Source organism: Lactuca sativa, chromosome 2 (assembly GCF_002870075.4).
Source record: "Lactuca sativa cultivar Salinas chromosome 2, Lsat_Salinas_v11, whole genome shotgun sequence".
In the NCBI taxonomy this organism is placed as follows: Eukaryota; Viridiplantae; Streptophyta; class Magnoliopsida; order Asterales; family Asteraceae; genus Lactuca; species Lactuca sativa.
Window position 1 is genome coordinate 159637038 of NC_056624.2, and position 23954 is coordinate 159660991.

At 34.3% G+C, this 23954-nt stretch overlaps 1 protein-coding gene and 1 long non-coding RNA gene across 5 annotated transcripts; one reads left to right on the forward strand and one right to left on the reverse strand.

The window, feature by feature from the left end:
- Positions 1–17798: 17798 nt before the first annotated feature.
- LOC111916048 (uncharacterized) lies at positions 17799–20250 on the reverse strand. The gene is made up of 3 exons (XR_002858361.3): positions 20111–20250; positions 18091–19473; positions 17799–18010 (listed from the first exon to the last, which is right to left on the reverse strand). It is a non-coding gene; the product is annotated as an uncharacterized LOC111916048 (long non-coding RNA).
- LOC111916047 (microtubule-destabilizing protein 60) lies at positions 19107–20816 on the forward strand. Of its 4 annotated transcripts, none has more exons than XM_042899232.2 (6): positions 19107–19240; positions 19353–19451; positions 19620–19766; positions 19911–19970; positions 20134–20235; positions 20309–20816. In XM_042899232.2, the coding sequence occupies exons 1-6, from the start codon at positions 19208–19210 to the stop codon at positions 20360–20362; spliced, it is 495 nt and encodes a 164-aa protein (XP_042755166.1). In that variant the 5' UTR covers positions 19107–19207; the 3' UTR covers positions 20363–20816. The 4 variants fall into 4 exon arrangements, with proteins under 4 accessions (XP_042755166.1, XP_023767465.1, XP_023767463.1 ...); XM_023911697.3 differs by having other exon boundaries at positions 20134–20228; XM_023911695.3 differs by having other exon boundaries at positions 20134–20816.
- The last annotated feature ends 3138 nt before the right edge of the window (positions 20817–23954 follow it).

Consider the following 23954-nt stretch of genomic DNA (forward strand, 5'->3'; position numbering starts at 1 on the left):
ATTGGCGCCTTAGACCCGTTCCTACTGGAGGAAAACTCACCTCGTGTGTCTAACTACTGTAACTCTCAGTGAGAAATCTCTACCTGCTGCTCCAGTGACTCTCCGGCTATAATTTCCATGAAGACACTTAGTCAAAAACTGATAACTCTTCATGGGGTAAATGACCAATTTACCCCTGGTCAAAGTCAAACTTCCAGGTCAACTCTACTCGCCGAGTTAGTACATTGACTCCTCGAGTCCTATAGCTCGAAATCCTTACTTCTCACGATTCGACTCGCCGAGTCATTCCTATGACCCGTCGAATTCCTAAACCTCCGATTCCTAATCTTGGCCAACCCACTGAGTTACCTCCTTTACTACGGATTCGACACACAACTCACTTATCAGGGAACTATGGTCCGCGACCCAACTCGCCGAGTCTTCTTCGTGACATAACCATTCAAACCATCTTAAACCATTATGATGCCTCCAACTCTTGGATCTGGACTCCTGAGGCTGGTTTTACACGTAAAGTTGCTAACTTTATGTGCACGCATAGAGTAATGAAGCTATAACACCATAACAAAGCTAATAATGGAGGTAATTGCTCAATATGAAATATGGTTGCCTAAAGGTAATCTGTTGGGGATCCTGAAGTCCAAAGATGTCTAGATCTAAGATATGAAGCATCAAGATGTCCTACAATCCACGAATTTAAGGTTTTGGGCCAAAACCTTCATATTTTGGGGACAAAAGAGTAAAAGAATCAAAATGAGAGCTTGATTACCAGAAAGAATGACAAAAGAGGAGTAGGTTCTTAATCTACTTCTTCTTCCTTGAGTCTTCTATCTTCTCCTTCCTCCTCTTACTTCAAAATGCACCAAAAATCACTTCAAATGGTAAGAATAACTCACAATCACTTATGGGGGTTAGGGTTTCGGGATTTAGTCTTTGAGGGGTGATGAAGGCTGGTGGTATGGGGCACTAAAAGTTGATTAAATACGGTGCAAATTCTAAAAATTAGTGTTTTCTCCAGCCTCGCAGACTCACCAAGTTGGGAATATTAGACTCGTCGAGTCGCCCCGCTAAATCCATGTGCTGATCTGCATCTACTCGACGAGTTAGGGCTACTGACTCGTCGAGTAGCTTCTAAAATAAAAGAATTATTCATTCGAAATACGTACCAGGAATGGGGCGTTACAATTCTCCCCCACTTATCTTAGACTTCGTCCTCGAAGTCTGTTGTCTCTGTAAACAACTATGGCTAGTGTTCCCTCATCTCCTCCTCTGGCTCCCATGTCCACTCCGACCCCTCCCATGGCCGCAGCAAGCTGCTGTTCTCAAGTATTATGGACGAAAACCCAGTTGATGGACTACGGATACAGAATGTTGTGGATACTGATTTATTGTGATTCATAGAGTGCTATAGCGATTTCTCATAATCATATTCACCATTCGAAGACGAAGCACAATGAACTTAGGTACCATTTCATCAAGGACCATATACCCAAAGGTAACATTGAACTAATTTTTTTCCCATCTTACGAAGAGATTGCAGATGTGTTTACAAAGCCACTTAATGCAACAAAACTCAATAGTTTTCTACAAATGTTAGGGATGATGAATCCAGATCCTTAATTCTTTTTGAATTGATAGGTACCGCAGACCACTTCAGGTCTCCGTTGCGGTCCTAATTAAATATATCTATCATGCATGGTTTCAGTATACCTCGTATACTGCAACCATATATCATACTTATATTTTTTTGGGTCCTTATTGTTTTTTCTTTCTGACTCTTTTGTCAAGTGTTCCTCAGTTTCTACTACCGCAGTCACACTACCATCCACTGCAGTGAAGAATCAATCCGCAATCACATTTAATGAATTCTCAACAACAACTTCATAAATTCCCTGGAACATTGTGTGTTATTTAATGTTTCTCATTAAATAAAAATTCTTTCATATTAGATTCAAACATTCGTTTTATAGCATACAACGTTTCAGTTACTTTTCAAATAAACTTTTGGTGTCATACCTATTTTAGGTGTGATGACAAATAAACCAGTTTCCCATAAAAGAAATCTTTTAAGAAATATTTTTCCTTAAACTGTCAAATCCCTGTTACCCCTAAAATGTCAAATCCGTTCCAAATTCCACCTTTATTCAATGGGTTATAGCCCCTCACCACACGTTCTCCAAACGTGCGATAATGGGCCTGATATTTCATTAAATGTCCTGTTTTTTAAAAACAAAAATATAATAATTTCTTTTAGTTTATTTTATTTGTGGCTGATAATGGTTAAAACCCAAGGGTTTTTACCATTAACAGGTGTAGATAGGGTAAATACAATAAAGGTTTGAGATACATAACTATATAAATAGTCCCCCCCCCCCAAGAAAGCTTTACGCTTTCTGAACTCTTAGACGATCTTCATCTTATTCATCTTCTTGCACTCAAAAACTTTCTACAAGTTCTTCAACCTTTTCAAAATAGTGAAGTCTGGTGTATCAAAGAAGCATAGTGAAGTCTAGTGTATCGAAGAAGCAATCCAAAGCATCAGGGTCAGTGCAACCCACTGGTTCTGAATCCACTACTAGAAATCAATCACAATCAATTGCTTCAAGCAATTTTAGGGCAGTTTTTGAAGATCATCCATCCTACAACGAATCCATTAGACTAATAATCAACTTCACATCTTCTTAGCCCCAGTTTGGAGCTTTTGATTTGTTCACTAATGTTGTTCCACTCTCAACCCTCTTCAAATGTGAATTCTCGGCGTTTCTCCCAATCAACAATCTGCAGGAAGTTCATTTGAACTTGGTTGATGATTATTTTCTCATCTTGACTGAAGAAAATTTCCTAAACGCAATAAATCTTCATGTTCCTCCCTCCACAAGATTTTACACTCCAAGCATGAACGGCATCATCTCTACTCTCTACCAAATGGGCTATCAGAAGAAATTCAAAGGCATTGGGGAATTCAAGAAAAACCAACTACCTGCGGTCTAGCAATTTGTCTATCACTTCATCATCTGGAGTCTTTCTGGCAGAACCGGAGGCACAGACAACATGGGTCTTAAGCTACTTGAACTGGTGTGGAGCATCTTTACAGGGAATGATGTTAACTATGGGTAGATCTTATGGGATAACTTTTTTCAGTACATTCCAAAGGAGAATCCAAGGGCAGCCACAACAGAACTCACCTGCGCACGCTTCTGGTCTTTGCGCATCTCAGACCTCCACTGTGATGCAAGAATCAGCATGGGGAATGACATCAATCTCTTCATCACCCGTGATCTTAAAAGGTACACACCCTCAAAAGACCAATCTATCTTTGGACCACTGAGAAGATTACCCATATACATCTTGATGTCTGTTGGACTTGAAACCAAAGAAGACACATATCATATAGAGGATACATATGGTATTGACCCATACCTTTCTACCCCGCCTCTACCCAGCCAATCCATATTAGCCTCCACAGAACCACATGGTCTAGTGAGTACTATAGTCCCAACTACTACTACACAGTCAAGTTAACCACTAGCCAGAAGGCTAAAGAAGCTGGTATCATCAAAGAAAGCCCCCTGCAGCAAATCAAAGAAAGGTGAATCCTCCAAGAAACACAAAGTTGTTGTGTCGTCGGATGAAGCCCCTGCTCATCCGCAAAGCTCCCCTGTCAATATTGAAGAAGAGTCATAGAATGACTCCGAACCAACACTTGTTCACAAGAGACAAAGGACCAACCCAAGCCCTAGCCAAATGTCTGACCAGAAAAATATCAAAGTCTCTCAAAAGACTTCGGTAGTCCTTAGGGTCCCTGCAGACCCATTTGCTACAACCCTCTCCAGCTACTCAGACACAAAAGGAGTGTCTGTTTCATCTGATAATGGAGACTCAGCCCCAGTTGAATCCTAAGAGGATCTAATCGGCTCAAAATGCTCTAAGGTCTCCAAGGCTTCCCATCTTCACTACTTTGAACCACAGGAGTTGCGCTCTATACTTCTTGCCATTACACAAACATTTGATACACCTACCTAACCGCAGGGCACTTCTTCAGCCCTAGCCAGAACTGACCTGAGGCCACACTTGACTACGGGTCAAAGAGACATAGGAAGCTTAGGAAATCCTACTCTGCTTACCTTACAATCAGTTGGTTTAGGCATGGTAAGCACAAATGTGCAAGGATCCATGAACCCGGGGGACACCCTGGTGCGACATCAAGGATTTGATGGATATGATTCTGATGACTCTTGGATTCGGTATCAACCAAATACTGAATCTGAAGTCAAAAAGTATGAAGCTTTTCGAAGGGCATTTCAGGCCTGCAAGGATCAACAAACCAAACAACAACAACAGAAGGAGCAAAAAATTCAAACTATTGCCAAGTACTGGGTGGATGCAATCAATAACGCCAACACTGTAGCCACCATCCTCAAAGTTCGAGACAGGATGACCACCATGGCCGAAACAATCCAGAAAGCTCAAGATCTTCAAGGTGGTGCAGGTCCTTCCGAGCCTCCTCCAACTACTGAAATCCATGGATCCAATGAAGACGGTACAACAATAAAAGTTAGCTTCGTACAAAGCTTTCGTCTGGATGATCTGTATATGACTGAAGTTAATCAACCAACTCAATCAGATGAATTTATGATGGTTTTTGATGATGAAGACTCCAACGGTTCTCAACACTCCACTTCCAAGCCAAAGGAAGAAGAAAAAGAAGAAAATGGTTGTCACTCGCAAGGAATTTTTGAGTCTTCAGGAGAAAGTTAATAAGATCTTAGTCGCAGTTACAACCCACAACCAACAGAAGTTGCTGGTCTACAGTCTATTGATGAGAGACTTGAACGATTAGAGACAAGGGAATGTCTGGCTGCTGAAAGGATATCACTCAAAGTTGAAATGGGTATTCTAGCCTTGGACAACAATAGAACCGCAGACCACAAAGAGTTCCTAACAACCGCTGAACGTCTCATTCAGGAGGTCACCGCAATCAAAACCGAACTTCAATCATTGATTGCGGATCAGGCTATTCAACCCAAGAAGCTTGTTGAGGAAACTTACAATGCTTACGAATCAACCATTGCAGTGCTTCAATCAACGATCAACAACCTCCAATGCTCCCTGACCGCAAGCTTTCATGGTCAAGAACTTCTAAAGCTCACAAAAGACATCCATCAACTGTTGTTCAACACAAAGATCCCCAACAATCAGCAACTATCTGATCTCCTCAAGTCTCAATTCAGCAACGTTTTCATCAAGATTTATGGTCTCCATCAATGGTTTGAGGAGAAACAAGTTACTTCCTCAAAAAAGGGAAGTGAATGTTCTGAACCATAGCTCCATCAATCTCAATCAGCAATCCCCATACCAAACTATGGTCCATCTCATTTTGCATCTACTCAGCCAAGTATTGCAGCTCATCAATCTCCAATCTTAACTTTGGATCCAACAAAAACTCCCACTCTGGTTCCTTCTCCTCAAAAAGGAAAAAGTCCCACTCTGGTGCCTTCTACTCAAAAATAAAAAAATCCCACTCTGGTGCGTTCTCCTCCGAAATCTCCTCCGCAACAACAACAAATTCAAGATGAACAACATGACTCTCCTCATCAAGAAACCCCTCCTCAACTTCAAAACCTAGATCCAACAATGTCATCTGAACATTTCGAAGACTTCCCCGCAACAAAACAAAGAAAAATCGACTGGAATGCAGCTAAGTTTGTTGAATAATTTTGGAGAGACCATGGGTTAGACACCATCTTGGATGAAATCATGAAACCCTAATCAATTCATGGGTTAATCCAACCCGCAGGCTTCTTGATGAAGACTACAGGCGTGTGTTATCATATGTTGAACCTCCAGAAGACGGCTACTGGGATATTCCCATTTCTCCAAATGCCATGTTCTTCGTCGTTTTTGAACCATTCGACCAAAGCCTCCCTGATGATCAAAGGCTACCTCTGGAATTCGAACGTCTTAACAAGTTACATGGAAAGCATGGATCCAAGTTCGAGGATATTTGGTCAAGCGATAGGCCCTCTGGAGTGAAGAACTACAAGGTCAGAAAGTTCATGAAATTCGAGTTCGTTCAGTACACTCTGACAAGAAGAGACTGTGATTATGTCCGAACTCAGGCTGACTTTCCGTGTATGAATCCGGAAGAGGTGTTCTTAATCGCAAGGGTATTTCAACTCAAATCGGACAAACATTCCAAAATGAAGATAGCTTATGAAAAAGCTTGTGAGTACCCGAGATGTGCGGTGTGCGATTTTGCCAAAATAGATGTTGATATTCATATGACACTTGCTCAAAAATTCAACCTTCCTCCACTTGATCCTGCACCTGTTTATACAGAAGGGTATCAAGAGCGATCCTTGAGTGCAACCAACTTTCCAGAACTGGGAGTTGTGTTCAAAAGAGTAAACATCGATGTTAAGTACTTTGTTCCCATCACTGCCATGCACTGCCTAACCCGAAGGCAACTAGAAGTCACTCTGACTTCAGTGCAGAGATCAAAGCACACAACTGACAAAGTCAAATTCGAGATCACCCGAATGATCAAATGGCTGGGAGAAGTTAGAAAATTTTGGTGGTTGCTGATCAAGTTTTTGAAACTCAACAAGTGAGAAGGTTAAAGAGGTCACTTAGGGGGGAAATTATTGAATCAAGAAAGTGACCCTCTTGAACCTCAATCTGAAGTCCTCCTCAATACCACAATGTTGCTTCTGTTACCGCAACGAGAAGGGGCGACGCCATCTGCAACCTTCATATCAAAACAAAGACTTAGTGTTTTTAACTTATGTATTTACTATGTATTATCCAATGTGCCTTGCATGGACACTTATTTTAAATTATAGTATTTGTTTATTCTCCTGTAATGTTCTCGGAACTCTATAAATATAGTCTTCCACTTCAATTGCAATACACATCTCTCTTTCACCTTATATCTTACATCTTATCTCATTACTCTCTTATTCTCAAGATCTTACTGAACTTAAACTCTAATCTTAAGATCTTAATCTCTCCTACGGGGCAAGTCACTCTTAACTTAATCACTTTAGGTTGATCACACTTACTAACTTGGTTTGAATGCAATCCTTGTTAAGAATCAGCTTAGTGTTTACTTGATATAATATTTGTTGTCATTTATATTTCCTTACATTTTCGCATCTAATTATCTAACTTTCTAACTTTAACTTCTTATTATTGTTGAGCTTTATGATCCTTTAAGTTAAACTTATTTTGCATTATAACTTGTTCTAACGTTTGTTGAAGTGTGTTTCTTAAAAATTTTTCTCTCAACAATCCCAAAACTTCTATTAAGCTCTTAATATAAAAGGCCAAACTCTCAAACTCTTGGATCTAATCTAAATGAATATCTTAATGGATAAAGTCTTTGAATTTATCCTTTTGCATGGCCAAGATGAACACACAACCAAACTTTAAGCCTAATATGACACCTTTTGCTCAACAACTCATGCAGGGATGGATGAGAGTGCCAGAGCTCTCATTTTTATGACTCTAAAACCTCAAAAACATCAAATAGGGGCATTCAAATGGTCTGGAGTAACCCATACTCACAAGGACCAAGGTTAAGGAACAAAAAACATAAAAAACCCATGAGCTAATTAGATCTAACAAAAATGAACATCAAGATGCAAGCTTCATACCTTCTAGAGATAGGTGATGAAGTGCAAAGTCTGAATCTATAAATCTTGGAGCTCACCCTTGCTTCTCCAATGGACCCCTTCTTCAATAATGCACAAAAAATCACACTAATGCTTCCAAAATTCACAATTGGTGGCTAGAGTTTCAAAGGAACGATATGAGGTGATGGAGGCTGGATATGGGAAGGTTTCCAATAATTTAGAGCCCTTAAATAGGGCTTAAAACCTTAGGGTTAGGGTTTTGGTCAGCAACGGCTACGTTATGCATAGATCATTAAAATCATGATATGATTTCATCATCTACACCATCCGTAGCTATCCTACACCCTACGTAAGGCAAAATCCCCAATTCCCAATTCAACTTCAAACAACAATAATTTCTCCGTTTCAACTCCATTTTCGGCGGTCTTTATATGTACGTAGGGGTATTGAAGATCCCCATAATTCTATCTAGTTACTTTTGGCTTAATACATGTCAAACTTAAGGCTAAAAACTATTGTATTGAAACTTCGCGTTTTTCGTTTAATCGGTGTTGCCGGTTTTGTCGGAAATCTTAGAATGGTCATAACTTCTTCGTCACAACTCGGATTTTAGTGTTCTTTATATATTTGGAAACCTTTAAGACGATATCTACTACATAGTGTACTCCAAATCAGATCTTTTGAATAATTCATTTATCGATGATATTCCCATTACATTCAAAAGGGGTTACAAGACTCGGTTTATAATGCCCGGAAATAACGGGTTGTTACATAGTGGGCAAGGCCCAATATGTAATTTATATGTATTGTATGGTGTGTGGTAGTTTGGGGGAACTCACTAAGCTTCGTGCTTACAGTTTCAGTTTTGGTTTCAGGTTCTTCCGCAAGTAAAGAGAAAAGCTCGGGATGATGGTATCGCACATACCACAGCTTTAGTTTTTCTCCTGGGAGTTTGTTTTGATACTTAGTTTGATTTGATACAGTTGTATCACAATATTTTATTATGGTTTGAGATATTTGACGTATGGTTTTATGATATGACGTTCAGTATATGATTTTTATTATTATTAAAACGAAAATTTTTGGGCCGTATTTCGAGATGTTACAAAAATTCTAAAGTAACAAATCTTAAGTTCAATAGATAAGCACTTGTAATGTAGAATACATATTATACCTCCCAAATAAATAACCAAAAGTAACATTATCCCCAAATAAATTACATTTTAACTAACATCAATACATTATGATTATAATGTCTTGATTTTTAATTATACATTATAGAGAGTCGGTTAATATATAGTCAGTATTTTTATATTTGTATTGGTTTTGAACTACAAAAAACTATATTCAAATAATAAAAATGAAATGGAGCATATACAATGTTAATAATGCAAAAATAACCTTCAGATTTGGTCTGATACAAAAAAATAGTCTAAAACTTATTTCTAAAAGCAACAAGAAATTACAACGAACTTTCAAAAAGAAATAAGAAATTGCAGCGAACTTTTCAAAACTATCAAGAATGTATAATATATGATGATAATAATGCTAAAAGAACACCGACTTTGGTCTAATGCGAAAAAAATAGTTTTATATGAAAATAGGATTACAGTAATACTAAAAGAACCTATATGTTTTTTATTTTATGCAAAAATGGTCGAAACATACTTCTAAATCGGCAAGAAATAGCAATGAACTTTTAATTCATATTGAATAACCATTTAATAGTTATATGTAAAAGATATAAATACCCAGCAGTTAAGACCATAAACCTTACTCAAACGTCCGCAAACGTCTTGAAGTAATCATTCATTTTTCCATTATTTTATCATTATCATAAAATAAAAAAAGACATCATCATGTGTTTAAATTGTTTAGTTCGTCTCATAATAACAAGTAAGTTGTGTGTCAATTATGTATTTTTGACATTTTCAATGAGTCATGGGCAATATCTAAATCGAGCAAACATAACTACTTTTTTTATTTATTTGTAAGAGTTTCTTTGTATTTAATATTGTGGGGGTTAATTTGGTTCATTTAGAATAAACATAAATAAGTTGCTATTTTTTGAAATAAACAATTCTATTTTGCAATATAACCATGAAATAACAATGTATATTGAAAGTACATAGTCAAATGTTGGATTATATTTGCGTGACCTGTTTTCACCCATGGTTAGCTATATGTAGCTATTTCCCATGTCACAAGTAAAAAAGGTTTAAAGGTACTTTGTGATGAGCAAGGTTTCAACTAATAAAACAAAAAATATTGTCTATGAAGAGGTCCTTCAACGACTATATATATTACCAACTTCAATATATTTTCTACACATTTCAATAATACCAATAACCCTGATTTTCTTATAATTATTCTGCAATATCTATATACATTTATATTTTATTTATTCGTTCCCCCACATTTAACGCTGGTCATAATCTAGTAATACTTATATAATTAAATCAGTTAAATATCATCTCATAATATCTTATCTAACACATAATATTCTCAGCACCGATTTTAAGCACATAAGCATGTAATTATCTAGATACTTCACATATATATATATATATATATATATATATATATATATATATATATGTGTGTGTGTGTGTGTGTGTGTAAGATGAAAGTAACTATACACTCACTTGACAAAAATGGATGACTGACGGTTTCAGCAGAGCTTCGCTTCATACTTTGAAAAGACTTGGACGCATAAAGTACTAAGCCTTAGTTTAGTTTTGTAATCCTTGTGACAATAATAATTATAGTCTAGATTCCTCACTAATATCAATGTCTACATCAAGATCTATCAAGTAAGGATCAACCAGGCATGATAGTTGGGTGGTAGGACCATTTTGGCATAATAGCTTTTCTGAAATAAAACAACCAAGCCTACGTGACCATTCTAGACACATCTCCCGTAAGTAGATAAATCAGTATAATGACATGGAATTACTAATAAATCTTATTTATAGGTTCATAATAACGACTATGAATTATAAATATAAATTACACTAAGATAAAGTCGAGTGTAATTTAACTTACAAAGATTCCCTAAAAAAAGTCTGAAAGTTGTGCTGGTAGAACTTCTACTTGCTAGCTACTACTACTTTAGGGATCGTGTAACATCCCAAAAATTATAAGGTAAAATTTTCATGTTTAATTCAACCAGAAACGCCAATAATCCTTTTTCCAATCATTCAAAAGTATTTCAGAATAAAAACAATTATCAGAGTACAATCCCAAAATCATAGAGTTGCGGAAACATAGGTAGATGTGCTACGATCAAGTCGGGCCCTTCCCTTTCAAACCAGAAGTACCTAAAACCATAACTATAAAATTGTAAGTACAAAGCTTAGTGAGTTCCCCAAAATACCACATACCATACATATCATTGGGCCTAGCCCTCATACAATGAGCCCAACCCGATATTACCATGCAAGAGTCACATAGACAACTAGCATCCTATATAACATACATTGGGCCTAGCCCTTCCTGGTATGTGGGCCCAGCATAGCTTAAAAATAGGCTTAGCTTGTCATAAAATGGGCCTACACCAACATACCATGCAAGAGTCACAAAGAAAACTAGCATAACAGATCCTAGTGGGCCCGTATTGGTGACATCGACCCACGTGTATAGTGAGAAGACTCACCTCAATCCAAGATGACTGAAACACACACGTTGCTGCTACCAGGATCCTCACACTGAACATCAAATTATCCCTAATCAATACTTAAGATAATTTCCCAAAATCCAAGGTCCAATTAATATTCTATCCTTCCAGTGGGTAAAAGACCATTTTACCCTTCCTATATCTGGCCCAACAGCTCATGGCCCACATCCTAAAAGACCCAAGGCTCAAAAGGCTCAAAAGGCCCAAATGGAGCACTCCAGGAGTACGCCCTGGATACCAAATTTGTACGCTCCGCGTACTGCCTGCCGTTGCACAATGTACAACCTGCCAAAGCTGAAAACGGGAAATCTATGAATTACATTGAGCGTACACATACGTACGCCCACATACTCAATTTAGGATCCAAAACTCTCAATAAGCACTTAATTCTTAAGACCTAAATGTCCAAACTCTGATCTAACCTCTAAATAAGGTCTTACTCCATAAAGTTACCAACTTTACTCCTTTGCATGTCATAATGGGACCCAAAACCCATTTTTATCCATCTAAACCCATAATATGACCACCAAATTAAGCATGATTCATCAAAACCCATCAAGATGACATTTCTATGCACCAACAACCTCAGAAATGCTAAGATCTAACATTCTAAGCTCTTGTAGTAGCTCATACTCACAAGGATGATTCAAGGGACCATAATAAACCCAAAACAAGCCCTTCACTAGATCTAACACAAAGAGTCATCAAGTTAGAAGCTTTATACCTCCTGGAAGTTGATGAAGATGATTAGAGCTTGGATCCGTAATCTTCAAGCCAAGCAACACTGCTTACAAGATCTCCTTCTTCTCCAAGGCAAACCAAAAATCACACCAAGACTTGAAATTCACACAAGAGAGGATAGGGTTTCGAATTTAGGGTTAAATAGGATGGAGGCTGAAGATAATAGGGTTTGAACCTAACTTGAGTACGCCAAGCATACTCCATAATGCACCTACGATCACTTAGGCCAGTACGCCCAATGTACTCGACTAACCTATAATTCTTCTAACTTCCGAAAGCCAAAACTTCTTCTTTCTAACTCCGATTTCGATGATCCTTATATCCACCGAAAGGTGATGAGAAGCTCTACAATCCTATCAACTCTCCTTTGCCTTAAAACTTTTCGAACATATATCCAAAATTAATGAAAGGCCCAAACCATCACTTTACTATTATACCCTTGGGTTCCAAAGCACAAACCGAATTCTTGGTACCCACAACCTACATTATCCACAACCAAATGGTCCTAAACATCTCTTTCCGCAAGACCCAAATCCTTATGATAATTGATCATCGGGTTAGGGCCCTAAATTATGAAACAATTTGAAACAAGGTGTTATAAATCCTAGGGGTTCGCCAAAGACTAAAACTAAGGAAAAAAGGGCTAAAATTTGAAGGAACTCGAGAGGAATGAATTGAAGAGGTTTGAATGTCGAATGGGGGGCTGAAGCTCTATTTATAGCCAAATTCGGGGTGCACGACGTGCAAATGGGGTGCATGTCATGCATTTTAAGGTTACATCTCCCCATCTATTTTTGTACCACATGTCAGGCTCTCCATGGTTTGGGTTTTCACCTTCTAAAATCGCGCGTCGGGCATCGCTTACAGCGAAAAACACCAATTTTGTAAATTCCATAACTTCTTCATACAGACTCCGTGTTTGACCTTCTTTTTTCCACGCATAGCTCTCAACAAGTACTACAACTTTCATTTAGGCTCCATTGGCTAATTCTGAATTTATTTTTAGCCTTTATTTTTATATGATTTAATGATTTTGCAAAAATCATAACTCTCTCGTTCGGACTCCGATTTTGGTGTGTCATTTACCAAAATTCATATCTTAAAGAGTACTATGACTTTTGTTTTGGTGCTTTACCCAAAAGCTAACCATTCTCTTCGTACCTTTTGACATTAATAATTTTTAATTATTCGGTTGATTTTTATATCTTATAAAACTCATATCTCCTTCATATAAACTTGGATTTCTACGAAATTTATATTTTCAGGATCATGTCGACGTATACTTTATATATATATATATATATATATATATATATATATATATATATATATATATATATATATATATATATGAGCACTTATTTTTACGATTTACGGACGATTCGGTTGATTTTTCATATTTTTCTTTAATACGAAACTTGTATTATATAGTCTACAGCGTGCATGACTATAGATTATCCTATTTAAGGATTTTATTTTAATAACTATTACTTATTATGTGTAGCTTGAATTTATGGGCGTTATAGAATACGAGTATTATGTTCTAAAATTAACGAAAATGATTGTTAACGAAGGACTTGAAGTGTTTAATAACAATGTAAGTAAATATATTAGGTATATGATGAAGGACTTGAAGTGTGGTATAATTTTCATATATAATTATTTAATTATTATTTTTTGTGGCTAATATATTAATTTTTCTCAGTTTTGGGTGAAGAATGAATATATGACCGATGAGCTCGACAAGGTGCATGAAGACTAGACCTATTTATGTCATATCCTTTATTTACTATTGATATGTATTTGACAATTACTTTTTGATAAATTTGGGACATGGTTTGTATCGGACATTATAAATGGTTTGTGCAATTTGTTGTCTTTTTGTACATGTATGATATTTTATTTTTCATTATAACATATTAAATGTTTAATATATTGGTATAAACTTAGAAAAAAATATAGATTTTATAAAAACATAAAATTATGACATAGAAATTTAAGTCATAAAATTATGTCAAAAAAATTAGGGCGAACAAAATATGCCTCTAATTTTAAGTCATAAAATGTTCGTTAAGAATTACAAAAATGTTATAACATGCATATGAAAGTCAATCGTAAATGAATGTGGTATATGTTTGTTATAATTGTAGGTTATAAATGTATGTGGTAAATTTATGGCAAACAAAATGTTTGTCATCTTCCGTTATGGAATAGTTCTCAATGAAAAATATTTGTCTATAATGAACTAGACAAATGTTCGTGCGTGGTGCAGAAACACCTATATAGTTGAAGTTTTTATAAATATATGTTTTTTTTAAATATAAAAATAAACTGTTGTTAAATTTGATATAATAATTCGAATACTAAATTGATATAATATATTGATTATTTTGAATTATATGATAATATATACATCTATTATAACTGCATAATCTTAATCGTTTGAATGACTTCTACCTACGAGTTACACATAAATAAAGTAAATATAATAGATGGTTTAATGTTATCTATAGTTTTTGTTATTGTTAATTAATTTTTTAAAATTTATTTGCTTAATATTTTAATTTCTATCATTATATTTATTTAAAACATCAAACATTGTTTTTTTATTTTAAAGATAAAAATATAATTATTTATATAAAGTTATTTTTAAGTATTATAATTTTAAGTTATTTTAAGATACCTATCTGAAATTTTTTAACGGTTATAAAAATATCCTTAGGAAATATTTTAGTTAAATTGAGATTACAATTTAGTTTTTACATTTAGCACTACGATTTATCACTTTTAACTATTTACAAAATATTCTATGGTTTTTTAAGTGGAACTGAAATTTATATTTAAGTTGACATTGTAATGTTATATTTAAATTAACAATTTAAGTATTTTGTCCAAACTGTTCAAAAGTTGTAGCTTTAAACTGATAATTGTTTAAATACAACAACATATTAAATCTAATAAATAAAGTATAATATGTGAAAAGTTAAATACATAACTTTATAAGTAGAAGTAAAGATATTATTTTAAAATTAAAATTTAGTTTATTTATTATTACACTTTAGGTTTGATATTTATTTAACCTTATTAACCAAATTATAATTATTATTAGAAGACACCACAATTAATCACTTTTAACTATTTACAAAATATTATTTGGGTTTTTTAAGTTAAACTAAAATTTATATTTAAGTTGAACCTGTAATGCTATATTTAAATTAATAATTGAAGCATTTTATACAAATTGTTCCAAAATTATATCTTTAAAATGATAACGATTTACATCCAACAATATATGAAAACTACTAAATTAAGTATAATATGTTAAAAGTTGAAACATAACTTTATTAAGTAGAAGTAAAGATATTATTTGAATATTGAAATTTAGTTTATATATGATTACACTTTAGGTTTAATATTTACTTAACCTTATTAACCAACTTATAATTATTATTAGAAAGAAATTGAAACGTCATGGGAGTCTCAAATGAATGTGTTGAAAGGAAAAATGTTTCTTTTATAAGTATATATAGATATAAATATAGATATAGATATAGATATAGATATAGATATAGATATATATATATATATATATATATATATATATATATATATATATATATATAGATATAGATATAGATAGATATAGATATAGATATAGATGAGAAATATTTAGACGTTGTACATATGAAAAGCCTTTTTCTAGTAATGAAATTTTATTGTTATAACAATTATTATTATTGTTTGTTATTATTATAACCAGAGAATATCAATTCTTAACACATGAAAACCTAAAAAAATGAAGCAAGGTACTCACCACTAGTATACGTTAGGGTATAACAACTTCCGATTGCAACGGTAAAACCATTCGAAACCTCCAACCTTATATAAAATATATAAACACGTAGACATTGTACATTGAACTTAGTCATTCAATTGAAATGAAGAGGAAAGTCAAAACTAACCTCTTAAAAGAACTTGTTGGTGCCACAGGCTTTAAAAAAGTTAGGTAAGATACCTTTGAAGATATCACTATATTTTGTGTAGGATTCTCTAGAGTAAAAGATATATCATCACCTTGGTGCCAAAGGCTTTAACCAAATAATATGTCACATAGAATACAGAAAGAAACAATTAAGCATTATTTAGTTCATGAATGATGGTTTCCATACTGAATGGTAAAGATAATGTTGTTAATTTAAAAAAAATATATTGTTTCAATATAACAATCAATAATCTAAAAAAACAACCCCCTTTAACTACTATTTATCAAATATGATCAAAAGCTTCGACATCTAAAGCACTTACAGCCCAAAATATATTGAAATAATTGAAAGTATTAATGAATTGAAAACAATCTCTAACTCTTACAATTCCAGACACCTGAAAATCATAAATTTAGATTAAATAAAATATTATGACATATTTAATAAGCATAATCAAAATGTAGTAATTATGGTGTAGACATAGAAGGTAATAAACAATAAAATAAACAATTTATATTAAAAGGACCATTATACTCTTGCCTCTTTCATAAGTAACCAAAAGTAAAATATATCCGTTTGTACTCTTTAATAAAGTGTAATATTTATAGAGTTACCAAATTACCATTGATCCTAGACAAGGGTAACCACACCTTGTAGCCATCACCTATGCAACATTTAAAAAATAAATACAAGAAACGTTATAAAAATTAAACTATTGTTCTGATATCTCTTCTAGGATACATATGATTATTGAAATTAATGTCAACAAAAATTTTCATTATTCAAGTGGGTCTAAATATAACTACCCTTCAGTTTTAAGGACCTTGACTTCACTCCACTCCTAAGCAGAAACGGTCCCTCAAATACTCTAAAAAGCCTGAAAGATTAAAATATACACACAAAAAGATGAAAATGGGAAAATAAACTTTCATATATAACAACAATATTTTATAGACAATAGTACAAACAAGCTACAAATATGCAAATAGAAATGATAGAACATGTGATGGATTCTTTTTTGTGATGGATTTCTGAATTACTTTTTTGAGATATGTGAGGTTGCAAAGAATTGAACAACAAAGAAATGGAATGGATAGGTAATCGTAAAAGCAAGATAATAGAATGAATAATTTCATTCTAAAAACATGTTTGTGAGGCATGGAATGGAATATAATAAAATTTTCATTGGATTTTTATGTTATATATTGCAATTTAAATTGTATAGATAATCTTTCACATATCTTTGTTTAGTTATTATTATGTAATTACAAATGGTTTATATTGCAACTTTTATACTAATATCTTCTCTTATTGTTCAGAAAACTTTGATACTCACAATGTTCCCAACCTTATTTTCAAGAGTGTAAGGTGTAGCCATTTATCCTTGAGAAAGTAAACTCAATAATAAGATCCAAACCAGTTAAACGAAAGAATATGGTTGTGCAAGGTTCTTACTATACTTCTCGGCATGCCCAGATAATGCAAGTACTTGCATAGCATCAAGTTCAAAACTAAAATGTATTATAAAAGCAAAAAAAATAGCAATATGAGTTCTATGTATGCTTCCTTGAAGAAACAGAATAATATGTAACATAAAAATTAGTATACATTTTTCATAAAGTATTCAATCCCAAACATTTTCCAATATGGTTTATCGATGTAATCTATTACATTGTATACTAAAACTTTGTTTTTTCTTTGCTATTGAGTCTAAAAGATGTTTTTCTTATAATATTAAAAATGGATTGGTGAATAACTTCTTTCTGAGAGCCCAATTTGTGTTTTTATAAAAAAAAATATATGTTTTTTACAATAAATCAAAACACATATCATCTCTGGGTTTTGCTAAGTTGTAGGATATGTGGATCACTCACTGGTATAAGGGTTTGAATTTCATCTCCAAATCCAGGAATGGATCGAATGATGAAAGCATTATAGACATTGACTCAAGTATATCTTCTCATTCACGACTTGGTAAGCTACAAACAAAATCATTGACTAAATGCATATACAAAAATGTAAAAATAAAAAATAAAATTGGCATATACAAATTCACTACCTAGTGGACATATCTTACAAATCAAAACAATGGATGAGAGGTAGTGGTGCTGATGTGTCCATCATTTTGCTCTCCAGATACCTATAACTTAAAAAATCAAAATCAACAATACAGATCATAAGAACAAAATCGAAGCAGATTCAAAAAAACATAACCATTATCGATTTAAACTTAAATTGGAAGGTTTTATAGATTGGAACTTCATAGTTGAAACAGAATAAAAGAAGCATAAGCTAAAACGTAGCCAAAATCGAACTAAACTATGATCTAATTAAAGTAGAATCCAAAGAAAATTTATATCTATATCATTCCTCCTTCTATGATGATCAAACACAAGACTGATTCACACAAATCAAAGCCCACAGGTATTATATTTCTTCTTTCCCCCATTTTCTTCTCCAGTATAAAACTTAGGTTAGATAGATTATGTAAATAAAAAGGAAGATAGCGTAGGGGTACTGATAATGAGGGGTGGGGCGGGGTAATTTTTTTCATTTTATTTTTGGGTGAGATTTAATTGTTATTAATAGAATTCCTAATTTAATCAATTTTATTTTTGGTGGGATTTAATTGTCATTAATAGAATTCTTAATTTAAAACGTCATATACATTTTACAAAATTGATGGACAAAAATAAAATGTTGACAAAAATGACGCAGTAAATAATCAAAATGTGGAAAACATATGATTGAAATGCAATTAATGTTCTTGATTTCTTCAATTTAGAATTAAAGAATATATGTGTATATGTGTATTTGTTTCTTTCGTGAATAAAAGCAACTTCCTCGAATATGTTTTTCCCCTGCTATTAGCTGACAAATTGATGCTCTATGGGAAGACGAATATAGCAATATTAATATCCATATAGATAAGATTCTTTTCATTTTATATAATGCACCTCGTCCTAATCATAATAATACGAAGGATGGGTTTCATCAGAAAGTTTGGTGCAAGAAAGCATGCAACTTTCCCAATAAGCTGATGATGTTCCAACATCCACCGAAACTCAGATGGCTACAAATCTCCAACCCCTACTCCCATATATAACACACACTATACACACTCTTCACTTCACTTCACTTCAACTTTAACTTCTTTTAAGTTATTTACACTCATTATGGAAACCCCTAGAATAAAAACTTCTCACAAGGTCAATATCATCATGCATTAATTCGCTTTCTTTATGTTTTCTTCACCATCTACTAATTCTCTTCCAGGTTTAAGACATTCTAACATGTTTCCCTTCGTGTTGTTGGTTTAAGTATGTGAAGAATACTTCTTACAGCAGTGATGCTGTTCGTTCACCAACAAGACCTGTGAAATCCGACCCCTCTTCGCTTCCCATCAAAACAAAAACTTCGGTATGACTTTTTGATTGAGTAGCTGTAATAAAGTTGGATTTATTTATTATATGTAAATGTTGATCACAAGAACTAATTAAGAGCCATTAAAACAAAGAGCTTCACTTCCAATGTGATCGTATCTAATATTTATTGCGACTAGAAGTAAAAGAATTTATCTTAGTTCAGGTTATCACAACAAAGACATCAATAAAAGAAAATATGAAGCCTGAGTATGTCAAGTTCCAAACACTAGCGAAAGAAAACACCAAATCCATGGAAGTCAAACTCCAAACGAAGGAAAGAGCAGTCAAACGTGCTTTCTTTAACTACTCGGTGAGTTTTGCTCAAGTAAACCTACTGAAAAGGTCCTTTTCGGTTTCAAATTAATGACATTTGGTGACATTTATGACCACATTTTGGTTACAAATGGGTATCGCCTGTATCCATTTACTAAAGTTTAAGACTGTTTGCATACAGATTGCAACCAAGCTCTATCTTATGGAGCAACAAAAGAGGCAAATAGAGAAGATACAGAAGGCAAGTATAGTCGTGTGAAATTTAACATAAATCCCTTTCTTTATTTTGTCGTTAAGCATACACAGATGCACAACAACATATAGATAGAACTACCATAAATAGAACAGGAAAAACATATACGATCTCATTTGAACATTTACATTGATTGAAAACCTGAAACCAGATGATCGAGGAAGAAGAGGTTCGAATGTTAAGAAAGGAGATGATCCCTCGAGCTCAGTTGATGCCTCTATTTGATAGGCCTTTCTTTCCACGAAGGTTACCAGTAAATACTAACAAATCTCTTACTGATCTTCTCGCAATCTTCTTCGACTACTTAATTTCTTTCCTTTTTACAGATCTACAACTCCTACAAAAGCTGCGAAAAAGTCAAGTTCTCAAGAAACGCATAGAAACAGCTTCTCTTGTGCGCAAGAATTCTACAATTTCAGAGAAAATGAAGCGCGTTGATCACCACCATCAATCATTGATCGTGTAGGATAGTACAACTCCAGCCCATGTCTGTTGAGCTGCTTGCAATTGATGAGATGTTTTGACTTTATTGAAGAGTGGTATTTTAATTTGTGAACAAAAGAAAGTAGATAAAGATGGATTTTGTCGAATAAGATCTGAAGTGGCAACTAGAATAAAGTGTTAGTTTGTGGGCTGATTTTTTTCCGAACAGCAATTCATCCAAGGTTGAAGCTGGTGAGGTTCGAACTTGGGCAACTTTTTTTTTTTTTTTGAATGCTTAAATCCCAAACGATCACTGTTAGGTCACCTCGATGATTGCTATTGGTTTGGTTTCTTTTATGTTATCATGTACTGATTGATCTTGAATGGAAAGTTATGGATTTTTATTTCTCATCTCCCTTTGTTTCAGCATACACTGCGTACCAAACATTTTTTACAAACTTGTGAAAAGTGATAGGACCATGTGGACTTGGCTATAATAGTACTACAAGGATACAAATTGTAGAATAGGAGTGGAATACAATAAATTTCAATGGTTAATAATATTTCTTGTTAAACACTTTTTGGTTTAAAAGCTCAAGGACTTGTGGAAGAAAACTTTGAAAGACAAGGTTGAAACAATTCACCTCATACAACACCTTAACACTTATTTCATAGAGATAACGTGAATGACTTCAAGCACAAGTGACAATTAAGTTTGCTTCGAAATGCAAGTAGAAATATCATAAATACAACGCTTGTGATCAAGGTATATTTTCTAGAATTATGATGGTATGAGGGAAGTAATTCGATTTTATTGATTGCTTAATCAAAAAGCAATAGAAGAAGAATTTAAATAAGGGAGCAAAACAAACATCCTAAACAATAGGAAAAGATAATAACGAGAATACATTATCAATATCTATGCTATCACTATCCAATACATCCCTTCAAGATGGAGCATTCAAATTAATAATGCACATCTTGCCAAGTAGAAACTAAAGTTGGTTGGCACCAAGAGCTTTGGTGAGCAAATCTACAACTTGCATCTTACGATCAATCTTCATTAGCGTGAATTCCTGAGAAGCAACTCGCTATCGAACAAAGAAACAATCCATTTTCACGTGCTTAATCGAAAACTGGATTGTTCGCAATATGATGGGCCGACTGGTTGTCGCAAAACAAATTGGTGGACGTGTCTAGGAAAACTTGTAAGTCCTTGAGGAGCCATCTAACCCACAAAACTTCACAAACAATCGGGGCCATAGCACGATACTCAGCTTCAGTGGAAGAGTGAGAAATGATGGATTGGTTTTTAGTTTTCCATGAAATTGGAGCACCACCAAGCAGAAGTAAGTAACATGTTCGATAACGTCTTGTTTATGGACAACCGAGCCAATCAGAGTCACAGAAAGCAGTGAAAATTGGTTCTCCAGTCTATGGTAAAAGAATATCTTGACCCGATGTCCCCTTTAGGTATCTTAGCACTCTAGTCATACCTTGCATATGACTTTGACTAGGGTCAGAAACAAACAATCTGACTCGACAAATTAACGGCATATGTAACGTTAGGACGTGTAGCTTGAAGATAGAGAAGCCAACCAATAAGCCTTCGATATGACTAGCATCAACCAGAGCTTCCGCTTCTCGTCGATCTAACTTCAAGTTATGTTCAATAGGAAATGAGCTCGATTTGCAACCCAATATTCCACTATCTTGGAGAATGTCTAAGATGTACTTTTGCTAACTCGAAACTAAGCCATCTGAAGTTTTTGCCACTTCTATACCAATGAAATATTTTAATTGTCCAAGATTTTTAATACTAAACGCTTCATCATGTTGCCTTTTTGTTTGTTGAATCCGATCAAAATTATCACCAACTATAATGACATCATCCACATAAATCAAGATGGCAGTGTAAATTCAGTCTCGATTTTGCAAAAAAAATGAGTCACCGGCCTTTGACTGACAAAAGCTTATGCTCAAAACAAATTTTGTCAATTTATGGTACCAGTTCCAAGAATCTTGCTTTAGACCATAGAGAGATTTTTACACGCGAAAAAACACGAGTATCATTCTTTTTGGAAAAACCTTGGGGAACTTTCATATACACTTCTTCATCCATGTCATCATGCAAAAAGGCATTGTTGACATCGAGCTATTGTATGAACCAGTTCTTCTTGGCAGTAACTCCTAATAGAGTACGCATGGTGACAAATTTTACAACTGGGGCAAAAGTATCGTGATAGTCTACGCCTTCCATCTGAGTGAAACCCTTTGCGACTAGTCGGGCTTTAAACCGTTCGACCTCGCCGGTTGGTTTATATTTGATTTTGTAAAACCATTTTGAGTCAATAGCCCGTTTTCCCTTTGGAAGATCAGTGAGAGTCCGTGTTCCATTATTCACAAGAGCTAGAATTTCTTGTTGCATAGCTTATCGCCAACGTTCATCCTGAGAAGCTTGTTTCAAAGCTTTTAGCTCATTATTCGAGGTAATGACCGTTAGGTAAGCTTTATGATTTTCAGAAAAATCTTGTATCCTTTGGTTTCTTGTGGATAACCTAAGAACACACTAGGCATCCCTTTCTTCTCAAATTTGTCTCTCTTTGTATCGGTATTTTTGTAATACACAAGACAGCGGAAAACTTTCATATGGTCATATTGGGGTTTTTGGTTCCAAATGATTTCGTAAGGGGTCTTATTTTTAATGACTTTAGAAGGAAGGTGATTGATAATGTAGGCAGTCGTTAGAATGCATTTTCCCCAAAAAAAAAAAATTTGGAAGGTTTTCTTTAAAACAAATTGCTCGAGCTGTCTCAAGCAAATGTCTATGTTTTCCTTCTACCACACCGTTTTGCTGAGGTGTATGCGGACAAGTTGTTTCTAATCAAATCTTTTCTTTGTTATAAAACTGAATCATGAGATTGGAGGTGAATTTCCGATTTTCCGTCATTTTCGCATCTAATTCTTTTTATATGTTTCTCAAATAAGACTTTTATCACTTTGTGACAATCAACAAGACACTTGCTAGCATCACTTTTATGTTTGATAAAAAAAATGTCACACAGCTCTACTAAAATCATCAACTATACTAAGGAAATTATTAGCCTTCATATAAGATGGTATACAATACCCACCCCATATATCATAACATATCAAATCAAAAATTTCTTTGGTTTTAATAGAGTTAATAGTTAAAGGCTTTCGGGTAAGTTTTGCTTTAGCATAAGAGTCACAAACTTCATTAATAAAACTAATGGAATTATTTTTAACTTACTCAATTCTAGAAAGCTTCTCCTTTGAGCTATAACCCGATCTTTTGTGATAAGTACCCGCGACAGTCACCATAGCATTCCTTTCCTTGGTTATCCTCATTCGTTACAATCCACCATTACATCTACCCACACCAGTCAAGTTCCTCGTTAGTAACCTCTACATCATAGAAAACTTAGGAAAGAATGTTACTACACATTGGAGATCTTTACTTATACGACTAACAGAAAGTAAATCGCATTGGAAATTTAGAACACATAAAACCCCGTTCACTTTTAC

Bases quoted from the DNA above. Each gene is read 5' to 3' on its own strand.
- LOC111916047 (XM_023911695.3), top strand. From the start codon at position 19,208: ATGGAAACCCCTAGAATAAAAACTTCTCACAAG. The intron at 19,452-19,619 runs GTATGACTTTTT...ATCTTAGTTCAG, and splicing joins CCATCAAAACAAAAACTTCG to GTTATCACAACAAAGACATC. The intron at 19,767-19,910 runs GTGAGTTTTGCT...GTTTGCATACAG, and splicing joins GTGCTTTCTTTAACTACTCG to ATTGCAACCAAGCTCTATCT.